Below are 22,785 nucleotides of genomic sequence, written 5' to 3' on the forward strand. Positions count from 1 at the left end.
CCCACCACTTGCCAATTCTGGAATATATTGCCTTTTTATCTCAGAAATCAATCTAATCTCACTACATTTCGGAAGTAGCTGAAAGCATGGCGTTTCCTTTCTTCTTTTTACAGGGAGTGCAGAATTATTAGGCAAATGAGTATTTTGACCACATCATCCTCTTTATGCATGTTGTCTTACTCCAAGCTGTATAGGCTCGAAAGCCTACTACCAATTAAGCATATTAGGTGATGTGCATCTCTGTAATGAGAAGGGGTGTGGTCTAATGACATCAACACCCTATATCAGGTGTGCATAATTATTAGGCAACTTCCTTTCCTTTGGCAAAATGGGTCAAAAGAAGGACTTGACAGGCTCAGAAAAGTAAAAAATAGTGAGATATCTTGCAGAGGGATGCAGCACTCTTAAAATTGCAAAGCTTCTGAAGCGTGATCATCGAACAATCAAGCGTTTCATTCAAAATAGTCAACAGGGTCGCAAGAAGCGTGTGGAAAAACCAAGGCGCAAAATAACTGCCCATGAACTGAGAAAAGTCAAGCATGCAGCTGCCACGATGCCACTTGCCACCAGTTTGGCCATATTTCAGAGCTGCAACATCACTGGAGTGCCCAAAAGCACAAGGTGTGCAATACTCAGAGATATGGCCAAGGTAAGAAAGGCTGAAAGACGACCACCACTGAACAAGACACACAAGCTGAAACATCAAGACTGGGCCAAGAAATATCTCAAGACTGATTTTTCTAAGGTTTTATGGACTGATGAAATGAGAGTGAGTCTTGATGGGCCAGATGGATGGGCCCGTGGCTGGATTGGTAAAGGGCAGAGAGCTCCAGTCCGACTCAGACGCCAGCAAGGTGGAGGTGGAGTACTGGTTTGGGCTGGTATCATCAAAGATGAGCTTGTGGGGCCTTTTCGGGTTGAGGATGGAGTCAAGCTCAACTCCCAGTCCTACTGCCAGTTCCTGGAAGACACCTTCTTCAAGCAGTGGTACAGGAAGAAGTCTGGATCCTTCAAGAAAAACATGATTTTCATGCAGGACAATGCTCCATCACACGCGTCCAAGTACTCCACAGCGTGGCTGGCAAGAAAGGGTATAAAAGAGGGAAATCTAATGACATGGCCTCCTTGTTCACCTGATCTGAACCCCATTGAGAACCTGTGGTCCATCATCAAATGTGAGATTTACAAGGAGGGAAAACAGTACACCTCTCTGAACAGTGTCTGGGAGGCTGTGGTTGCTGCTGCACGCAATGTTGATGGTGAACAGATCAAAACACTGACCGAATCCATGGATGGCAGGCTTTTGAGTGTCCTTGCAAAGAAAGGTGGCTATATTGGTCACTGATTTGTTTTTGTTATGTTTTTGAATGTCAGAAATGTATATTTGTGAATGTTGAGATGTTATTTTGGTTTCACTGGTAATAATAAATAATTGAAATGGGTATATATATTTTTTTGTTAAGTTGCCTAATAATTATGCACAGTAATAGTCACCTGCACACACAGATATCCCCCTAACATAGCTAAAACTAAAAACAAACTACAAACTACTTCCAAAAATATTCAGCTTTGATATTAATGAGTTTTTTGGGTTCATTGAGAACATGGTTGTTCAATAATAAAATTAATCCTCAAAAATACTACTTGCCTAATAATTCTGCACTCCCTGTAGTTGAATTGCCCAGCAGTTTCATTTTTTTATATATATCTCAGTCACTAGCGCCAAGACCACCTTATGTAATTGCTCGCTTTATAAAACGTACTCCATTCATTCATTCATCTTAACCCTTTAGCTGCTGGGCCTTTTCCCTTCCAGTGCTGATCCCTTTTTTTGGCTATTTGGGGTAGTGCATGCTTAAGGCTCCATAATATTTTTTCCACATAAGGTATCCACGCCAAATTTGCATTCTTCTTTTCCAACATCCTGGGGATTGTAAAGGTACCCTGGGTTTGTGGATTCCCTTGGAGCAGACCGTGAAAATAGGCAAAATGTAGCAAAATTATTTTATTTTTTTTATAGAAAAATATGCCCCAGATAAAAGTGGCTGTTTCTCCACTAAATATGACTTCCACAACGGTTTGCTGTACTAAAGTCACCATCATCCCAGCCTTTAGGGACATGCAGAGCTGAATCCAGAAACCTAATGTACCACAGTTTTGGCATTTTTCTAAGAGGTAGCCTATGTTCACTATTTTTTAGTCTCTCTACCTACTTCCAGATTTGAGTAGAAACCAGGGTGAAACCCATGGGTGATCCAGAAAAGCTTACATTTCTGAAACATCGTCAAAATTCTGATTTCATCAAGGGGTCATATGTGTAGATTCCTCAAGGTTTTGCCGAGAAAACTGTTGAAATAAAGAAATATTAAAAATGATTAGGAAAAAACTGGCATTTGTGGCAACCTTTTCATCTGTAACTTTGTCACGATGGCTGATTGACCAAATCAATATACCATTATGTCAGCTAGACCCTTCTGATTGTAGGGATTTATAGGGTTTGTAGGTTCTCTAAGAACCCACAGTACCCAGAGCAAACAATTGGGGTGCACTGCACAATGGCTTTTCATTGAATACCAGATATAGACCAATTGTTATAGCAAAATAGGCAGAGTGAAAAATGGGCATCAAGGAAACATATGTATTATTGAAACGGACACAAGATGTTGAGTTTAGGAGCAATGGTCATTTCTGGGTTCTCATGTGGGTTCCCATACTAGTGTATGATTTGGAGGGTATGTCATTTTTTTATACACTGGCTTACATTCGAAAGGCACAAATGCAGCAAAATCCAACACGTTATAACAAATGTGCTACTATTCTATGCTCCCACAACTCTCTCGATAGAAATGGTACCTCACTTGTGTGGATAGGACTAGTGCCCTCAACAGGAAACACCCAACACGCAACATGGACGCATCACACTATTTCAACAAAAACTGGTCCTTTTTTTCTAATGTGGGTAGGGTGAGATTTTGGACCCTAGCTCAGCCGGCACTTAGGGAAACCTAGCCAACCTGTACATTTTTTAAAGCTAGACACCTAAGGGCATTCAGGGTGGGCTGACTTGTGTGGCTCACACCACGTTTTTTACCCAGAATCCCTTGCAAACCTCACACATTAACTTAAAAAAACACATTTGCCTCACATTTCTGGGATGGAAAGTTCTGAATTCTGACAGGAGCCACAAATTCCCTTCCACCCGGCATTCCTCCAGCTCTCCTGATAAAAATGGTACCTCGCTTGTGTTTGGTAGACCTAATGCCTCTGACTGGAAAGTCCCAAAACACATCATGGACGCATCACATTTTCCCATTGAAAACTGGTAATTTTTTCCAATGTAACTAGCTTGAGATTTTGGAACCTAGCTTAGCCATCACCTAGGGAAACCTAGCCATCCTGTACATTTTTGAAAGCTAGACACCCACAGGCATCTAGGGTGGGCTGACTTGCGTGGGTCGCGCTCTTTTTTTTTTTTTTTTTTTTTTTTTTTTTACCCAGAATCTCTTTCAAACCTCAAACTTTGACTAAAAAAACAGACTGGCTTCACATTTCTATGATGGAAAGTTCTGAAGCCTGTCAGGAGTCACAGACTTCCTTCCACCTGGCATACCTCCAGGTCTCTTGATAAAAATGGTACCTCACTTGTGTTGGTGGGCCAAGTGCCCACATCAGAGAAGGGTCCAAAACGTATTATGGCGATTATGATAAGGGGTGAGCGTACTAATTAGTCCTGGGATCGGCAACCATGTAGGGAAACCTGTTGAACCCAGGAATTTCTGAAAAGGGGATCCCAGGAAGGTATTGCATGTGTGGATCCTCCAAAGGTTTCTTAATCAGAATACCCGTCAAAGGTGAAACATTGAATAAAAACACTATTTTTCGTTTCATTTCTATGACGTAAACTACAGGAATGTATGTATATATGTCCCTCCATATAAGGGGGGGAGGGGTGCAGGCCATTTCCACAAGGGCTCCCCCTCCCCAAATGCAATCCATGGTGTCTAGTGGGGTTTCCCCACAGCATGCTGATGTCACAGATGGTCGGGTGGGAGGGCAGGGGGAGACGTGTCTCCCCAGGGTTTAAAAAAAAATAAAAAATACTCCAGTGCAAAGCACCAGAGAATTTTTAAAAGCCCACCCTGGTGACGGCCAGTGGTTGACGCGCACCAGGGAGGGTGTGCATGTCACAACCATTGGTTGTGACACTCACTAAAGGGGTTAAGGTTGTGATATTGGGACCAACTAGTCAGAAGAAACCAGTCACACCCATAATCTGCTTTGTCAACCAAATAGTAAATCTGAAAATTTTGAGCAGTGAACCCACCCTCCATGTAGGATAGCATTATTTTGTTCCATCCTATACTGGGTTGTAGGCCCGCCCACACACATCTTACGAATAGTGACCCAAGCTAATCAAAAAATGTTCTAATGAGAGAGATAGGGCAAATCTGTAAAAAATTAAGTGGCTTGGGCAGTAGTACAATTTTCATTAGAGCTACCCTAATGGCCACTGACATTGGCAGTTTGATCCACAAATCGGTAGCTGCATGCTTTTTACAATAGCTCTCCCTAATATTAACTTGAGTATCCCAAAGATATTGGCTGTCCACGTATTGTTTCTGTCTACCATTTGATTTTGAACTCCATATTAGGTTAGAATGTGGTTTTAGTTAGAGACCATTACTGATTTTGCACCACTTCATCAATAGATCAAACCGTATTACTAAAGGAATGATTTCTCTAATTATTGGTTTCCAATTTCTTTTTGGGGCTTTAGTTAGCAGAAGGATGTTGTCTGAATACATTGAAAGTTAAATCATACATGCTCTGAAATTAATTCCATGAGTTTGGTAGCTTCTTCTAGGATACAGGCAAAAGCGGATCCACTAGCATGGCAAATAAGATCGGTGACGAGGGACATCCCTGCTTAGTGCCTCTGCCTGGTTCAGTTGAAGAGGATAGCTGATTGTTTATTTTAATTCTGACTGACAGGAGGTATATAGGAGTTTAATCCATCTGAGCATGGCCTTAACCTTGTCCATCTATTCCATGATTGTGAAAAGTGATGGCAATTTTATTGAGTCGAATGCTTTAGTTACATCTAAGAACATGGCGACGGCTGGTATATTGGTATTAGTTTGGTAGGTGACAGCAATAATGTGCTGCTATGGATCTGCCAGGTATGAAACCCGATTGATCTGGTTTGACCAAGACCAGCAGGGGAGGCCCTTTATTGTTTTGAATTTGGCCAGAATATTGTTGTGTTGTTCAGATTAGTCGATGAGAAAGTTCTTTGAATGTTTCGTATTGTTGTGGTAGTTTGCCAGGCTTGAGACGGGCAGTAGATTTGGCCTTGCACAGTGCTGGGAGCAGTATCGCACTCGTACACCTCCTCGGAATCCACCAGCAGGAATGGGACAAGTCCTCTGCAAATTCTTCGTAGAGCTCAAATACCAGGCTGTCCCAGCCGAAAGCGCTCCCATTCCTCATGTTCCTTATCACAATTCTAATGTCCTCTATACTGATTTGGCATCACCTTGGTTCATGTGCCTCCGCTTTTAGCCATGCCAAAGTGGCTCAGTCCAAATAGCCAGGTATGGCCGTGGCCGTGGCCCTTTGGTTTGTCTTTATGGAATATAATTCATAGTAGTATTCACAGATGTATTTAGTACTTCTGTTGAGTGGAGCAGGAGTCCACCTCCGTCTGTTTCTAATCAAATACTTTCAGCTGTGCACAGATGAGTCCCACCAGAGTGTGATCCTGGTGTTTGCTCTCCCCATAACTCCTGCCTGCGATATACTAGCCCATAAATCTAATTTCCCTTTCGGCTTCACCTCTGAAATTGGTAAGATTAAGGTGCAAGCTGTTTCAGTGATCCAGTGTATTTTTCTAGTGAACTCGGCCTATAATGGATTAGAGAATTTTGTAACTCTGAGGAATGTATTCCCTCGAACAACAATTTAAAACACCTTACATAGCATGATACTAGTGGCTTCAGAGTTCTGCTTTATTTCAAAGTAAGACTGTATTTTATGTCTTCTCTCTTTTTTAAACAGCGGATCATGTAAGGCCGCCGACAGGGCATGACTGGAGAGTGATCAGACAATGTTCTGGGAATATGGTTAATGGACGTATTGCATTCCACCAAATCCCTAGGACCCAGCCAGAAGTCTGTTCTAGATGAGAATCCATATAGTGTAGAGTGGAATGTAAACTTGTTAGTAGATGGGCATATGTCTACTTGTTCATTTGTTGCATAATATGAAGCGCCATGTTCCTGCCATAATTTAATAGAAATAATAGAAAAGCAAATTATGGAAAGTTTTTTTTTTTTTTTTTTAAAAAGGCATACGTACTGTAATATAGAGTTCTTTCCAAGGGTTACACCCCCCCCCCCCAAAAAAAAAACAATTGTGAAGACAGCACTGAAACGAGCATGGTCCTGTCCCAGAGAAGAGTTGCTACATACTAAAACAAAAATACAGTTAGAGAGGCTGGTATGTGTGACTACTTTTTGTCCTCAAACTAATAAGATCCAGAAATTGGTAAATAGGAATTTGCATATCCTGCAGAGTATTGATGATTCATTGATACCACCCATATTTGCCTTTAAGGAGGGCGAGAGTATTAAGGATTGTCTTGTTCTTTCTACTAATAAGAGCATGCCCCAAAAAGAGATGTTTCAATTTTAGACACTGCCTTGGGCCTTCCACTACCTGTGGGTCATTATCGTTGTGGAAAATGTGCAGCCTGTCCCTTCACTTTTGACACTAAGACCTTTAAACGTGCCTCATTGAAAATTGCTTTGAAATTCTTCTCGAACTGTAATTCAGAAAATGTGGTGTATGCTAGATGGTGTCCCTGTTCACTAATTTAAGTAGGGCAGACATCCCAACCTATAAAGACTCGGATCTGTCAACATCGTAGCTAAATTAGGTGTTCTGTGAGTACTGTACCGTTTGTACAACATTTTCTAGAAAAGAATCATTTGGCGGACAAATTGAAGTGGCAGTTGATTGACAGTGTGACAACCCCAGGAAGAGGTGGAGGTTCCATTGCTATTCTTAAGAAAGCGAAGTGGACGGAACACTAACTCCATGAACCAAGGACTGAATACAGCAGAGGAGTGGCATGGCTATATAGTGGAGTTGGCTATTCAGTGAGTCGGTGACTCACATGCTCTCTTTAGGTTTCCAAGATCTTGTCAAGATGTCGTTGAGGACATTGACATATTTTGTATTAAATACATTGTTATTACATTTTTTTTATTCAATTTTGCTTTTCTTCCTAATGTCAGCCCTATAGTATAAAGCAATTCAATTAAAATATGTTTGCAGGAACTCTGAATCTGAAACAAAATGTTTGTGCTGTCATTAGACCACATTATTAATTTCCGTTTCTTTTGAATTATGGCCATTCAGGTAGATACACACTGGTTACATTCATAATCCGTCATGTATTTCCCTCCTGGTTGTATGGCACGCGTTCTAGTTTTGTCACCCCGCCCCCGCCCCGGCTGTATACGCACCAGGTGAGCACTGCAGATGACATCAGGGCTCCAAGCCTTGCTTGGGGCGCCCGTCCTTATCTGAGCCATTAAATCCTCCCGTATGGTAATTGACATCGTTTGGGGAGGGTGAGGTCAGATACTCCAGCCCACCATTGTGTGTTTTCCTTTGTCTTCACCGATGCAGCTAAGCCTAATATTACAACGCCACAATTATCCAGCCATCGTACATCCAGTTGGGGTGCGGTTGTTATCCATCCTTTTTGACACACTTTGACATCCGAACGGGCCTTTCAGAGTGTGATTCTTAGGTCCATCTGCTTGCACTCCTCATGATTGTCAGGATATATACAGGTTAGTCTCAGCCCGCTTCCATGGTTTTCCTGCATTGATTGACCGTAGTACTCTCACTGACATACTCCCCTTGCCACCTAGATATAGTGTGTGCCGGAGGTTATAAACAAGTTATTGCTCCATTCTCATGCCAATTAACTGTCGACTCTGGACTAGTATATAAGGGGGTAGGCTGCCATCCCTGCTATTCTATCATGGAAATACGTTTTTAATGAGGACTAAGATTGTTTGACTGCAGATTATTTTCATATATTTTCTCTGTTTCTTGGCCAGATACAGTGCAAGGTTCCCTCTGTAAGTAGACTCAACCTATTTGCACCTTGGTGTGTACACTTGGTGATGTTTTTTGTGCTTCTTAGCAGGCGGGTGATCCTTCTTTGAGTAACACCTTTTCCTGCTCTTTTAATTTTTCAGACTGTCATATGATTGTGTTCTCTTTTTTCAGGTGTCCCTTTTATGATTTTGTCCTGATCAGACTCCATAATGGTTAGCAGGTCGAAACGTCGTCGACTATGCCTTAACAAATCCATAAATGTGGCCCTTTGAATTTAATTGGGACACATGAATGGACTTTACTCAGTTTGGTTCGTTTGTTGCTGATTGCTGGAAACCTCATTTGATTTATACATTAGAATTTACATATGTATGTGTTCTTTTGTATGTTGTAGGTTTCACTTTGTTTGGGGGATTGTGTAACTTTACATGTACTTTGCACAAATAGATGTGTTCAACATTGTAACCTTGCACCTGATCGTTCTTTTCATACTAGTGTGGGAGTTACCTTCCTGTCTGTTCGTTCTGCTGCCATACTATTTGGATGCCATTGCGCTGGTCTTAATTGAATATATGCGTTTTGCAGATAAGAACCACGGTTGTTCCGAAAATAGCCTAAATCCATAGTACTACGATGCTGTAGTCAACATGACTGCGCTCCTCTAAGCGTGCATCTTGTGTGACATCAAATGATAATTTTGCCTGCCTCATTTCCAATTTGCCCATCCTGGCCAGAACTAATGGCTGCTCAGGAGGGCTCTTCCACACCACTACCACTCATTCACCCACAGTGCCTCTCTTACGTAGCAGCATGTGGGTCCAACTAGAGCTCTCCAAGCACCATTTGCTCCACAGGCGACTGGTCCGCATGGAGTCCTCACAACCCCGGAGACTCTGTATTAAAGCATTACTGTACTGACCCAGAGTAACAAGTTCCACACTCTCAGTCAAGTTCCCTGTGCAGTGATAAGATCCCTCAAGGAGCAATCACCAATATAGCACAACAGGACACAGTGCCCCCCTTGTACCTACAACACAGGTCTATAACAGTTCTCTGCAGCAGGCTTGTGACACAGCTTGGGCAAAAAAAAGTTTTACCATCAGTGGGGGCCCAAATTCTCTCTCAGTGCTGTGGGGTGAAGATCTTCTTTTGGCTATGATTGGTCAGGCAGGTGGCCTTTCGGTGGTATGCTGCTTCATGCAGTCCGACATTTCAATATATCAAAGGGGCGTCTTTCCTACTGCAGCAAGGCAAGGGCAAGGATGGCGCACCGGTCACCCTAGCTCCATTTGCATACCTGTAGGTGAGTGCTGCATGGCCTCCAGCTCCTGGTCTATGTCCTCCTGCAGTCTTCCAAGTCCCAAGCTAACTTCAGTCAGTAGGCCTTGGGGAGGGGCGTTCTTCCTTTGATTCATCCTATGGCACTGTAGCAGGCCATCTTAACACACATCACAGCCATAGCGTTTAATAACATACGGGCAGTGCACTTTTGGGTCCTGATGTGGATACATTTTACGGATATTCGCTCCAGGTGTCAGAGCAGTTTCACAGGTCAGCCGTCTTGTTGACTGCTCTCTGGCGACCCTTAAAAGCAACAGTTTTAAGATCTTCCACCCCCTCTCTCTCCCCCCCCTCTCCCACCCCCATCCCCCCCCGCACCTGCTGGTGTAGCACAATATGGAAGACTATGTAAATTGAGAAGGCAGTCAGGAGATCGTGCCATTTGTGTTCCATTCCACCCATTGTAAAGAATGTCCTTGTTCTCCAAGTTAATAATCACCACACATATGAAGATAAACTCTGGAGAGAGTCAGAGTAGTTAGGTTGCGGAGTCAACATTTATTCATATTACTATGGTCAGTAATGTAGAAAATAATGTAAACTTGAGAAATGAAGTCTGTTCAAATTAAGAGAGCTGGGTGTTCGCACTGTTGATCATCAATACATCTGTTGGTGAATTGATGGGGATTTTGACTGGAATATTCTTTGAGAATGAACAAAGGTTTGAGAGGAAGCTGAGTTTATACATGTACTTGCTCATTACGGTGCAAGACTGTAAATTTCGTTAGAGTAGGTGGTATGGGTGGAAACTGTTGTAGTATGACTTAGGCCTCCTCGTGCCTCTGTGTTACCTGTGATTGGTTCCTCGGACATAAGTTTTTGTCCTCTTGACATAACTACGCTCCAGGGAGTCAAGGAGTGACATTTTTCCCTTTATGTTTGATAACAGGGTGACACACTGTAAGTACAAGAGGATCGGTTGTCCATGGCTGGGGCCTTTCCATGAGCTGACGGTGCACGAATCCGAATGCAGCCACCCCACCAAGACTGGGAATGAGCTAATGGAGATCCTCGATGAAATGGACCAAAGTCACAAGAAGGAGATGCAGCTGTACAACAGCATCTTTGGCCTCCTGAGCTTTGAGAAGATTGGCTACACAGGTAAGAGTGACTGTGCCCTGCAAGCAGATGTGGGGTAACAGCAAGCTTCATTGCTTGCAGCCCATCACAAATGCTTGTGGGGTGAATTTATTTCTTCTCCTCCTTTTCATGTGTATATTTCATGGTAAGGTGGTAAGCATTTTGTGGTTTTCTCTGATTTCTCTCTGAACCTGTGCATCCCATCCATTAGTTCTTGAGTGTATTGAATTAATTGTTTTGTAGTGAGCTTTTCAGGGAACTCATCCGCAGTATCGAACCAGCATCGACGATTTCCACCGGCGTTTCATTTCCATGGAAGAGCACTCCCTTGGTGTGTTGTAAGTGGGTAGGATAGGGACGTTTGAGGTAGGACTGGGTGTAAATAGTTCTTCAGTAGAAAATATACTGACTTTAGAGGGTGTAGTGATGCAATGAGAATCCTGGCAATAACCCGACAGTCGCTGCAACGAGACGTTCTAAAATGGCAACTGACTCACAGACTTGGGCAGTGGAAAGTTTTTCCTGTGAACATGATTTCTTCAAGATTCTTTTGTAACTCATGCTAAATTCGGTGATTTTAGAGCAGGTAAGAGACTCTGGTGACATCCAAATGTGGCATGTTCTCAGTTTTTCTTTACAGCATTTTCAATTTGAGAAGACGTTTAAATAAGTCTAAAACAAAGTAACCCAAGGCTTCCCAAGAAGAGAATCTTTTTAACTGCACTCAAACGGTGGTGGTGAAACTAGCAGTGGTTTTGTTTGTTTGGGAATCTTGTCACTGGACACGCGCCAAAGAACTAGCAAATGTAGGCACATCAAAGAGACAAATAGAACAGTAGGATCTTTGGAGTTTCTGTCGCATCAATATGGGCTTTATCACCATCCTGGTGGAGACGACTAGCTACAGGTGTAAGTCAATGAATAGTGTGGGCACAGTTTACTGCTATGGCTTTGTGCTAGCTTCCCCTTTTGCCTTAAGCGAGCCACGCTGGAGCATGGTTTTTCTGCGTAGTTACCTGCTTTTTCCAAGTTTCTCTTGATGTGCAATCATGCTTTGTGCTTACTTTTTCGTAAATCTTAACAAGTTTTGTTTGGCATTTGTGCTTTCGCTGCCCCCTTTTATTATCCTCAGTGCTCCACTGATCACCACATTTTAAATCTGTTCACCACTATTCTTTCATTTCTCTCCGCTACCCTTTCCCAACTCTTTTTCAGTTTCTTACTTGCTACCATTTCATCAGATAGAAACAGGCTTGCTAAAACCATTTCATGTCATTTTGCACATTCTGCTCCTCTGGCACATTGTCCCTCTCTTCACTTCATCCAGTGTGTGTGTGCTTTTTTCTCTTTATGCCGTTTGCCATTCCTTCTCCCCCTGCTCCCTTCTCTGATTCCTCTTTTTCAAAGTAATTATCATTAGGAAAGTGTGTTCGTTTTCACATAAACTTTATTCTATATTTGCGCTCATGTCATATCGTTTGAGAGGAAACTGTTATTGAAGCTGTGCATATTTTGTGTATTTGCTACAACAAATAAAGACCTGGCCCGTTCGTTGTGTGCGAAGGAGCAGTTGTAGTTGCATCCTGGAGTTGCTTGTCATATTCCATTGCTTCTGTTGCCCGCTCAGAGAAATGCCTACTGTATAAGAAGATCAAGCACAAAAATTCTATCATTTTGTCATGGCCTTTTCTGTTGCAACTCCAAATGTCGCTGAAAGGTTTTCATGCTTGAACCTAACACCGTTATTTATTGAGAATTCACAGCAAAGGAGATGGCTCGCCCTGAAACGTTGTCTTGTTTAGCCTGTTGGCCATGCGGGGTAGAAGGAACAAATGCAACTAGAAGCCTTTGTCATGGAAATGGCTACAAATGTCAAGGATACGTGGAGGGAAAAAAATGTACAAACAAAAATAATAAACCTGAAGAAAATACCTCAAAAACCATTAGCAGATCATGTTCCCGTGGCTGCTTTGGAGACTATACGCACGAGTAATCACAGGATTACTGGGATTATTACTTACAACCTGTGAGCTCAGTTTGCATTTTCACGCTTTGCTTTTGCCTGCCAAAGATGATATGGAAATGGAGGAGACACGTTTGAATCCATGAACAATAAGCCTTTGTTGGGCATTAGGTAATGTTGACTCGCATCTAGTTTTTATTCCAACCCTCATTGACAGTTTTGTTAGAGGTCAAGGTCACTGTATTTATTTGTACCAAAAAAAGTTGCAACCAAGAATATCCTAAACTGACCACAAAACGTGGTCATTGTGTCTTAGGCCAAAAGGCTGCATGGTGTATGGATACTTAAAGACGCAGACGAAATGCAAATACCCTCATCCTCAAGAGGTGCTCAGTGTCCTCTCGCATTCTTTGGGAACCGCGGGCCCAGAAAAACCTGCAGCTTGATGAAGACTTTCAGCTAGAGGCGTCTGTGCATATGAGTGGCCTACAGAGAAGGAAGCAGAAACTGCAACATCACCTTTGAGCTTGGAATCAAAAGAAAGCCCTTTGTTTTTGAGGAGCAGGTTCTTGAGAGGGAGGTAACTGGAGCTGGTGACCTTGCAGTTCCCATCATGGGGTTTACCACTCTTAATCTGTGCGTCAGTGTCAATCATGCCACATTTCATGGGCAGGGGAGTCCCGAAGAAGGTGAGTATACGTGTCCTTCGTGTTAAAAACATGAAAGGAATGTTCAGTTTATATATGAAATTAGGATGTTTCGCTTCTCACTTTCATTCTTCTCAGTGAGACTGTAACCACTTTGTGACTCAAGATCACTGGGAAAGTTAGTGTGGGAGGGGCGGGGCGAGTATTATTACACAGGTAAGTCTACATGGTGGTAAAAAGTATGGGAAGTCACTGAGGAGTGGGGTTTGTAAATTCTAGATGTAAAAAGATGTTGCGAAGATCATGTAAGGAGAAATACAGATGGCAAGGGACCGAAATACATGGTAGATGAATGAATGGATTACTAGGAGCAGAGCTCACTTAGGTCCCATTTCTTATGTCCTCATTTGTTCACTTTGTGGAGGGCAAATGTTACTAGGTGGCAATCTTAACAGGAGCATAAGAGGTGTGGGCTTGAATGGGGTGACTATCCCAAAACATTGTAACGTGACAATGTCTGGCATGTTAATTTCTGCCAAAGAGGCAGCGTACCCAGCCTTCTCAGCAACTGTGTTTCTGATTAACTCATCCTTCTGCTAATATCTGCTGCTAGAGTTTTACCAGCCCCATATTTGTTGTTCATGTTATGTATGCAGACACACTATTCCTGCTTGAGTATGAGCTACAGTTGCAAGCCCTATTTCCCATTGCACAGGTATTTGTTGCGTTTAAGTGAAATCATACTGCATTACATTGGCACATGATATGCCAAGTAAGTTCCCTACTGAATTACCTGCTGCCACCAAGCGAATACCATTTCTTTTTAAAGATAGTCGCTGTGGTTGAGCAGTACAAAGGATAACTACATAAATATTTGCTGCACACAATGCTAAAGGCACCTTTTAAGAAATTCCACTAACTCGCCCAATCCCTTTTGTGGAAGGGTTTTCTGACCTAGCCAAAGGCACCCTAAATTCATTATTGTGGAGTTGCTGTGGTCTCTAGATCATTCACTCTATTGCATAGTATTTGTTTTGGCCAAACAGAGTGCGCCAGCAAGCAACTGATTACTTGCAACAGATTCGCTCACAGCTGCTTTGCCTTTACAGTAGACTTTGTAACTGTGACCCCACTGTGACAATAATATATGCATCTGCAGTTGTATCCAAATTCTTGTGATCCTGCTTGTGAAGTAAATGTTAACCCGACCTCTCCTTTTGTAGGTTTGATTCTAATTGCATCAAATGCTGCAACTTGTACGGTAATGTTTGCGAGTACTAATTGGAAATGACCGTGGTTCATGCAGGTGGAGGAGTTGGTGGAAGAACTGCGTGAGCCCCTAGAGTACGAAATCTCCATTATTTAGAGTGCCCTTTAGATTGTGGCCCTCAAAGACTTCAGACGAAGTCTGCGTCTCACAGGGTAGACTCAGTAGGAGGAGACTGTGGTTTGCAAAAGCTGATCCCATAGCTGTTGGGCAGAAAACTGTCTTTAATGACTACATTCTTTAACATAATTTATAGAACAAAGCCATTTTTGCTGCTTGTTTTCTTGAAAATCTAATGCTTTATTTAATTACCAACTCCTATCTTTGTGTACAACTGTATGATGTCTTAATTCGCGCAGAGTTCTATACTGTTTTGCTTTCCACTCTTGTGTTACAGGAGTGTTACTATTGATTTGAATAAAATTACCCTTGCTCTTTGAACTGCTTTGTGTGTATGGTGCTTGTTCCCATGGATGTCCATTTTTTTACATGTAAATCAAATGTGTCCAATCTGTATCCTTCTGATCTGGCAGCCACTTACCTTTCGCCAGCTGTTAGTGACCTTGGTACAATCGATGTTAGAAACCTCCATTTCCTACCACAACTTTTATCTCCATGCTGGAAGACAGCATACAACAAACGCAAGGGAGCGGATACCCATAACCATGAACATGGTTTTGTGATTAAGTATGGAAAGGCATTGACTCTTGCAGGCTATAGCATTTACTTTCAAGATGTTTGATAGGTCAACAGTTTGCTCTATGAGCACAAGTACTGAGCTAATGAGGTTGAGTAGGAGCTGGGTGGTGGGGCTTGTGATAGGCATTTTATCAGTATCCACAAAACCTTGGATTCATAAAGTAGGGAGCTGTCTTGGCCAAAGTATTACGGACATTTACAAATTCCAATGTCTTATCCACCTGGTATTGTCACTCATTCTTGCAATTTCCTTTCAAACCATTCCCAACGCATACCCCGTGCTCTATGATTGACCTATTGAATACGTCAGTGGTGTAATCACACCATCTCCATAGTTTGAAGTTCAGCCCACATATGTACAGGCCAAACCGCACAGCGACTGATTGGCCTAAAGCTTGAATGCCTTGCCATGCTTGTTGCTAAACTGTTTCGAGAGGTATGTTTAGACTTGATCAACTAATCTTGTTGTTTTATTTTTGAAGCTCATGCAATCAGAAAGTGCATCCTGTTAGTTTTGCCTACCTTAAAATATTAATTTTATTTCCTGGTGAGTTTGATTTGTTTAAAAATGAGATCTCTTATAATATGTTTATTTTTGGTATATTGAAGATGGTGCTGTTATAAACCTACACTGCATAACATAGTATTGTTACTCTGTGTACCATTACATCCATTTTTATTACTAAACAGTTTTAAAGACCTATATTCTTGTTAAACTAAAATCATGCTTCGGACTTGTGTCCGACCTGCATGTCAAATCTCTTCCAGTTGCTTTGAAGTTTCCCAAGACGGTGTGCTTCCTCCATTGCCACAGGTAAAGTGATCTTGTATTGAGAATCTCTGAATGCAAAGTCAGTGTTTAACTCTGTTTTTTCTTTTTTTGTTTGTTTCCTTTTCTCTGTTCCTCTATCCCAACGCATTGTCTTGCAGAAGTTCAGTTTCGCCCTTACCGAACAGATGACTTCATCACCCGGCTGTACTATGAGACACCCCGCTTCACAGTGCTGAACCAGACCTGGGTACTGAAGGCCAGGGTGAACGACTCTGAGCGCAACCCAAACCTATCCTGCAAGCGCACCCTATCCTTCCAGCTCATCCTGAAAAGCAAGATCAACTCGCAGATGGAGTGCTCCTTCCTGCTGCTTAAGGGGCCCTACGACGATGTGAAAATCCACCCTGTAATCTACCACTTTGTGTTCACCAATGAAAGCAATGAGACTGACTATGTGCCGCTTCCCATCACAGACTCCGTGGAATGTAACAAACTGCTGGCAGCCAAGAACATCAACCTACGGCTCTTTATATTCCAGATCCAGAAGTAGGCTAAGGTTGAGCGCTACGACATCCACAAAGCACCACTGAACCATAGTTACCTCGTCGGACCGCCTGTGCCAATGGTGGAGTGGTGGGATGAGTCCATTGTCGTAAGACTTGCATGTGTAAGCCACAGCAGAAGCAGTCTCAGCATCTCACACTTCCGCTGGTCTGTACTAGATTGTCCCGTGCAGCGTCCCATTCACAAGCCTATCATATTTTCATGCACTACCATAGTAGAGTTGAGGAAGGACAAAGTGTCTCCTCCAGAAGAAGGCTGGTTGAGACCCTGGCACTCTGCCATTCTGTTTGGAGCATGCAGTGAGACGAAGAAGAGAAGTAATGCCGACCCTTCGGCTACTAGCTATTGTGCTTCTTTAGATGTGATGCAAATTGATTAGTTTAAGCAGGTGGTGTGGGAAAAACTTTCTGGAGAAGAAAACATGTCCCCGTTCTAATCTATAAGAGTAGGGATCCGTTCTTGTGGCCCACTGCATTATTTGGCTTAAATGAAAGTGAGCAACTCAAATGAAGATATGTACAATGTACACATGATGATTTGCCCGATGACACCCTAAAAACAAGAGAGGCTATTAAAACGTACTCGTGCTTGCTTACTCTCAGCAGCTTATTCAAAGACTGGTTCCCCTACTGGAAGGGCACCATGGAATCTGCCTGGATGGTGTTTTTGTCCAGTGCCACTATGACAAATGAAGCTCTTAAGCAGTCTTTGTTGTGAGGTTTCCATCTCTGTTTGGTTTGTGAGGTTGAGCTCACCTTTTCACTCGTTTTCTGCTCTGTACCTAGAAAGAGTATTTAAGCCTTAAAGGTGTCTTGCCGTGCTTGCTGAGCATGCTGCACCCTTTTAGGAGGCCTGGGCCAGAAAAATAACCCTGAGCTGCAAAGAGATCACAGAATAGCTATCAGAGTAATGTGGATTGACAAATCTAGCAACACAGAGGTAAACGCCACACTTCAGACTAATAAAAAAAAAAAAAAAATTGAAGAGTGCACATTACTTTCAAAACTATATTTGGGTGCTCAGGTCTCTTAGGACGGAAGAGCTTCAGTTTTCAAAATAAAAAATCTCTAAAGACAAGACCCTGGGTGTGTCTGAGTTAGAAGTAAGTCGTTTTGTAAATGGAAATCATCTCCATATCTTTTTCATCTGATTGATAATCACTCGCTGAAGACATCTCTGGGTGATTCATGTTACTTATTTGTAATCACTGAAGAAGCTGCTGCATCTGTAGTGTGGAAATTTGTTGAACAGGTTAGTTAGCCAAGACCAAACACCAACAAAATGCGCAGTGAGCGAACGCTGCTTTTTAAAAACAACAAATTGAAGGGTTGGGGGAAAGTAAAGCAATCTTTCCATGAGTTAGCACTTACAGTCGCAACCATTATCCTTAACTGAAGTGCTGCCCTGCATTAAACGATTTATTTCTGAATATATTCCTAGACGTTAACAGTTCTGATTTTGAGCACCCTTTGGGCAAGGGTCCTCTCCATCTTTCCTTTGTAAATGGCACTTGATTCCTGGACCTGACCCAGATGCGGTGGTTGCTCTCCTTTAAACTCACGTGTGCACGTCTTTGTGTATCACCCACAGGGCCTTTGCCCTTGTACCAGGCTCTTACTTGTCGCCTGTCATCACTTACGTCAATGAATCCCAGTGCATGTTCGGGCAGGAATATTGTGCTAAAAGCGCTGAATACACATGGTCTAGAGAAAATGCACCCTTTCAGCTTGTGATTATTTTATTTAGGATTTCTTGCAGTTTTGTATTTTTATTACTTGAGATTTTTATGGTCATTTTAGCTTTCTCTGGAAGTTTATCAACCTTTTGTGCTTAACCGGTGGGTAATGACAAGCACAAAATGAGTGAAGAATTTGCCATAGGTACCTAAAGTGAAGTGGGGTGAGCAGGCAGAACACCGTGTGAATCGGAGTATAAATGTTACACAAGTGACTTACTGTTTTAAACAAACATTTAATCCTGTACGTCAGTCATTGATAGGCTATCTGCTGTACGTAGATTGAGATATTTTTGATGCCTTTTCTGTACACGTTGGTGATATCTGGAACACCTAGATAGCAGCTTCTCCTTAATAGCAACTAATGAATAAAAAACAGCTTTATGATTTGTGTCGGTATTGAAAGATCTAAAGTTTCAGGGCAGGCTTTGACCGTTCATTATTCTTTTATGATGCAAGCTGAAGTGATGACAAAAGCACTTTTAATTTAGTTTATGATTGATAATGCCAGGCCCAAAGCATTAGACTGCTACCATGAATGAAAAGTTTTCTTCTGTTTGACATGCCTGCACGTTTTGCGAGAGCCTGTGTTCTTTATGATACAGGGTGTTGTGTAGTGAACTGCATTCTGTAATTTTGAGTACCATAAGTAATGCTTGTAATCATTTATAATGAGACATGTGATGGAGTCAAATATGCTGTTTGTCCATTTGTATCTTCCTAGTTTTGTTTAACTGTTCATGTGTTAGGTTATTTCCTTTGTTTTATCTTTACATTGGTCAAAAAGCTACTTTTTAATCAGACTTCTAACATTTGCTCGTTGATTAAACGCTTGCATTTGGGCAAATAAATTGAAACAAGTGTGTGTGATTTATGTTTGTTTGATGCCATTTGTTTTTCTGACAAGCCTTTAGTTGTACCACTTGTTTTTAAGGCTGACGTCACTATCACTCACTATGCAGTTCGAAAGCTGGGAGACAATGCGAACATCACAATCATCCCGTTGTTTCTGTGCCTGAAGTTGCGGTCAGTGCAAGCCCTACTGATGAGAATGCAAACAAATGACTTCTACTGGATAGTTTGTCTGCAGCATGAGGGTGTCCATGGAAGCCTCTGAAATTGAGAATTTCTTATTTGATGGGTAAACATCTTGTGGAGAGGCGGTCACAAGTCTTACGGACCATCAAGCTTACATTAAAAAGAAGAAATTGGATAGAAATCACAGGGACTGGTTGTTCAGGGGAATCTTGTCACCTACATGTAACTGCTCCAATGAATCTGATTTACAAAGTGCTTGGTTTTTATTTGGGCCATCACATGAGCAGAAGGGCCCATTTAAAAGTTAGTGCATGCCTAATTAACATTATGAAAAAGGTTAGTGTTTTGAAATGTACAGTATCAGAAAATAAAGCATGATACTTCAAGTATGTGTATCCATTGCAAAATCTCACTTGGCAGTAGCGTCACTGGCATTACCGCTTTTCCTTGAGGGCGAGCACAACAAACGTGTTGCTAGAATTTATCAAATTAGATTTGTAATTGTGCATTTTAAGAACCTGGTTTGCAGCTGAGATGTTTTTGTTGTCATATTTCGGTGTGTAGTCTGTCTAAAACGTACAGCTGTCACAATAGTTGTAGGATTTTTTTGTAACCACAAAAGCCAAAAACGATTGTCTTTTTGTATTGAGGAAGCTATTTAGGTTGGAGATTGTTTTATTGTTCACGTTTTGTTCCTTCTTAGCTTCAGGATCAGGTAATGGTTCTACTGCCTGTTCTTCCATTCACTTACACTGAATGCACATTTTCTATAACTATTCTAGCCTGTCTTTTGCTGCTTTGATGCAACAAAGTAGGGCATCTCTGACTTACTCTGCTTACAAAACTATATACATTTGTTAGATTTTGCTTAAGTATAAAAATGATTTTTTTTGGGCGTCATTTATTACCCAAACCCACCCTGCCACAGATGTCAGACCATGATATTTTTCCTTTTTTTTCTATTCCAAATGAAAAAGAGCACTATGGTAACTGTCTATTAGCACAGAGTAATTTCAGGAGTTAGAGGTTTTAGATGATCTTCTCCCAGATACTTAGCATTTTGTTTCCTCTATCGATACAAAGTTGTGGTGATTGATAGAAGCTGCAGTATCCTGGAAAGTAGTACATGCCATATTGCAGCTTTCCCCCTAAATACCCTATTTGCAAACCATTTACAGGACCAGAACTTGGAACAGCCTTTCCACTGCAGTATGTAGGGGCAACAGGCCCAGTTGTTATTTCAATTGTGTGTGATGGGACGATACTTTTAACAAAGATATAATTTACTAGTTAAAGAACCTTCAAGCAAGGGTATAGTTATTGTTTTGTCATCTCAGATGTCAGAATTTTGCAGAATGTTGCTGATCTTTCATCGGGGTAAGACCAATGGCACGGCTTGAACATGTGCAATGAGCGGTTACTAAGCAAGGCCAGTTGTCTGCACCGTGTGTGCTTCCAGAGTTTGTTCACACCTGCCCTCATTATTTTTACAATTCAAAGCTGGTGCCGTTCTCCAAAAATCAGCACATAGTCATTTGCCTTACAAACCGTTGTATGATTACTTTTCTTCTTTTCTTAAAGTTACGAAAGCAAGTTATTAGTAAGATTTTGTTTTGAGGAACCTGTTCTCACTCAGACCCCACTTCCTCTTTTCCAAGTTTCAGTCGCTTGCGGAAATGTGGACATTTTCCAGTATTCTTTAATGACGAAGTGTGATTCTCTGTGTAAATGTCATCATGTTTGACTTGAAGCAGACTATTATTAAAGATTTCAAGATGCTGTTCAGCATTATTGATATCTGACCGGTATTCATGTCTTTGCTAATTTAATATTTTTATTATTTTCCTAAGTGAAAAATGACTGCATTACCTTTCTCAGGTGTTTGCTTCATCAGATAATAAATGAGCCGAAATATGGGGTGGAAAATTAAAAATGCACATAAAGTGCATGTCTCCGGTGTGTTTCTTTCTTTTCAATTGAACAGATTAGCTTCTGTTGTCTTACATCAGATATTGTAGTCCCTCACCATAACTGGGTGCAGCTAAGACTCTGGCAACTTCATGACAGAAAATAGGCCTCAGCGTGGCATTCACGCAGTCTATAGCGGTAATATTATCTAATTTGCCAAAGTCGAAAAATAATGCCTTAGCAGTCTTATCCTGAAAAGCATTAAAGCCTAAATGAAAATGTTGTGTAAACCATTTTCATGATACCTTTGTAGAAATCGCCCTTTGTGAACTGAACTGGAGTTTTGGTGTACCGGAAGCTGGTTCATGGATGTACAGCTATCGCAGCCTTGGGCCCTTTTGAAATCTGGTCTCCTACGAGCTGTGAAGATGGCAGGAAACTGGGATTGTATATTGTCACATACTAAACGGCCATTAGGTTCACAGATGCGAAGAAAGGCACAGCTGAAGTATTTAGGATTTTGCAACATAGGTTGGTGTCTCAGCCTTTCCAACTCTTGGCTTCTGTACGTTCTAGCGTCACTCGTTAATGCAGTGCTAAGATGGAGCTGGTTTGTTGCAGGGAACACAAGTTTCTTTTCATTGGTGAAAAAAAGGGAGGATGTTAAATCATGAATTCACTAAAAGTGCGTTGCACCTTAAAAGAAATTCACTGGAGCAGCTACAGCACACAAGCCCTGTGGAAATGCACAACAGTCTTAGCAAGCAGTAGCACGCCGCCCTCATGTTACTAGAGCATTAACACCAACCAGTGCTGCTGCTTTGTAGAAGGACAGAAAAAATACACGGGTACGAACAGCGATTCACGTTTTGTGTTTTTTTCCTTCATAGAGGTTTACGTCCTCCATAATCCAGGTGCATTTTTCTCTGTTGATGGAGTCTTCTTGTGATGCTGTGCAAGTACAGACGCAGCAGGAGCAGCAGGCTGGACACACAGACTGTAACATGGCTCTTCCTACCTGCGGGCAGAACCTCAGACCTGGCAGCATTTGGACTGGAACTCCTTTATGTAACCGATGAATGTAGAAATGAATCTGACTGGGACCCAGCGCCCTTTCTCTTACTGATATAATATTATTGAATTTTTATTTGGTTGTTCTCTTTAGAAGTTTATAAATGTAGAACTATTTGTTTTCTTCAAACCTGTCTGGAATGTTTGTGATTCATGTTTTGTTTAAAAATAGTTTATGTAAATGTAGCGAAGAGAAAAGAAAACAGATAAATCTTTTTTTTCAATCCGTTCTGGCTGCCATGTCTCATTAATTTAAGAAACGTTTTAAGAAGCTCAAAATGAAAGATCTGTTCAAGATCTGTAGACTAACAGGACCAGCCCCATGGGTGATTTTAGGCTTTGCATTGTGCTTCCTCCATACCATACCTTCTGATCTGCAGGGCACATTCTTGTCCATTGGCACGTTGAATCAGTGCTGTGCTCTCAAGCTTCTCAGACTCCATTCTCACCCCCTAAAAGCTACATGCATCCCCCTACCACCTATCACTTCAAACACAGCCACGTCGTCCCCACCACTGAAGATGTTAGTTGCTCTCCCTACCAGCATGTCAGTCCAAATCTCTG

The 22,785-nt window shown here is 41.8% G+C and overlaps 1 protein-coding gene across 3 annotated transcripts in view; it reads left to right on the top strand.

Annotated features, from left to right (window-relative positions):
* The window catches only part of ZFTRAF1 (zinc finger TRAF-type containing 1), a 180,638-nt gene extending 158,188 nt beyond the window's left edge, over positions 1-22,450 (top strand). For all 3 annotated transcript variants that reach the window (XM_069220996.1, XM_069220997.1, XM_069220995.1), the window contains 2 exons: positions 10,367-10,578; positions 16,064-22,450. In XM_069220996.1, coding sequence (XP_069077097.1) covers positions 10,367-10,578; positions 16,064-16,455 — 604 coding nt within the window. In that variant the 3' untranslated portion in view covers positions 16,456-22,450. The remainder of the gene's footprint in view (positions 1-10,366; positions 10,579-16,063) is intronic.
* The last annotated feature ends 335 nt before the right edge of the window (positions 22,451-22,785 follow it).

Source organism: Pleurodeles waltl, chromosome 2_2 (assembly GCF_031143425.1).
Source record: "Pleurodeles waltl isolate 20211129_DDA chromosome 2_2, aPleWal1.hap1.20221129, whole genome shotgun sequence".
NCBI lineage: Eukaryota > Metazoa > Chordata > Amphibia > Caudata > Salamandridae > Pleurodeles > Pleurodeles waltl.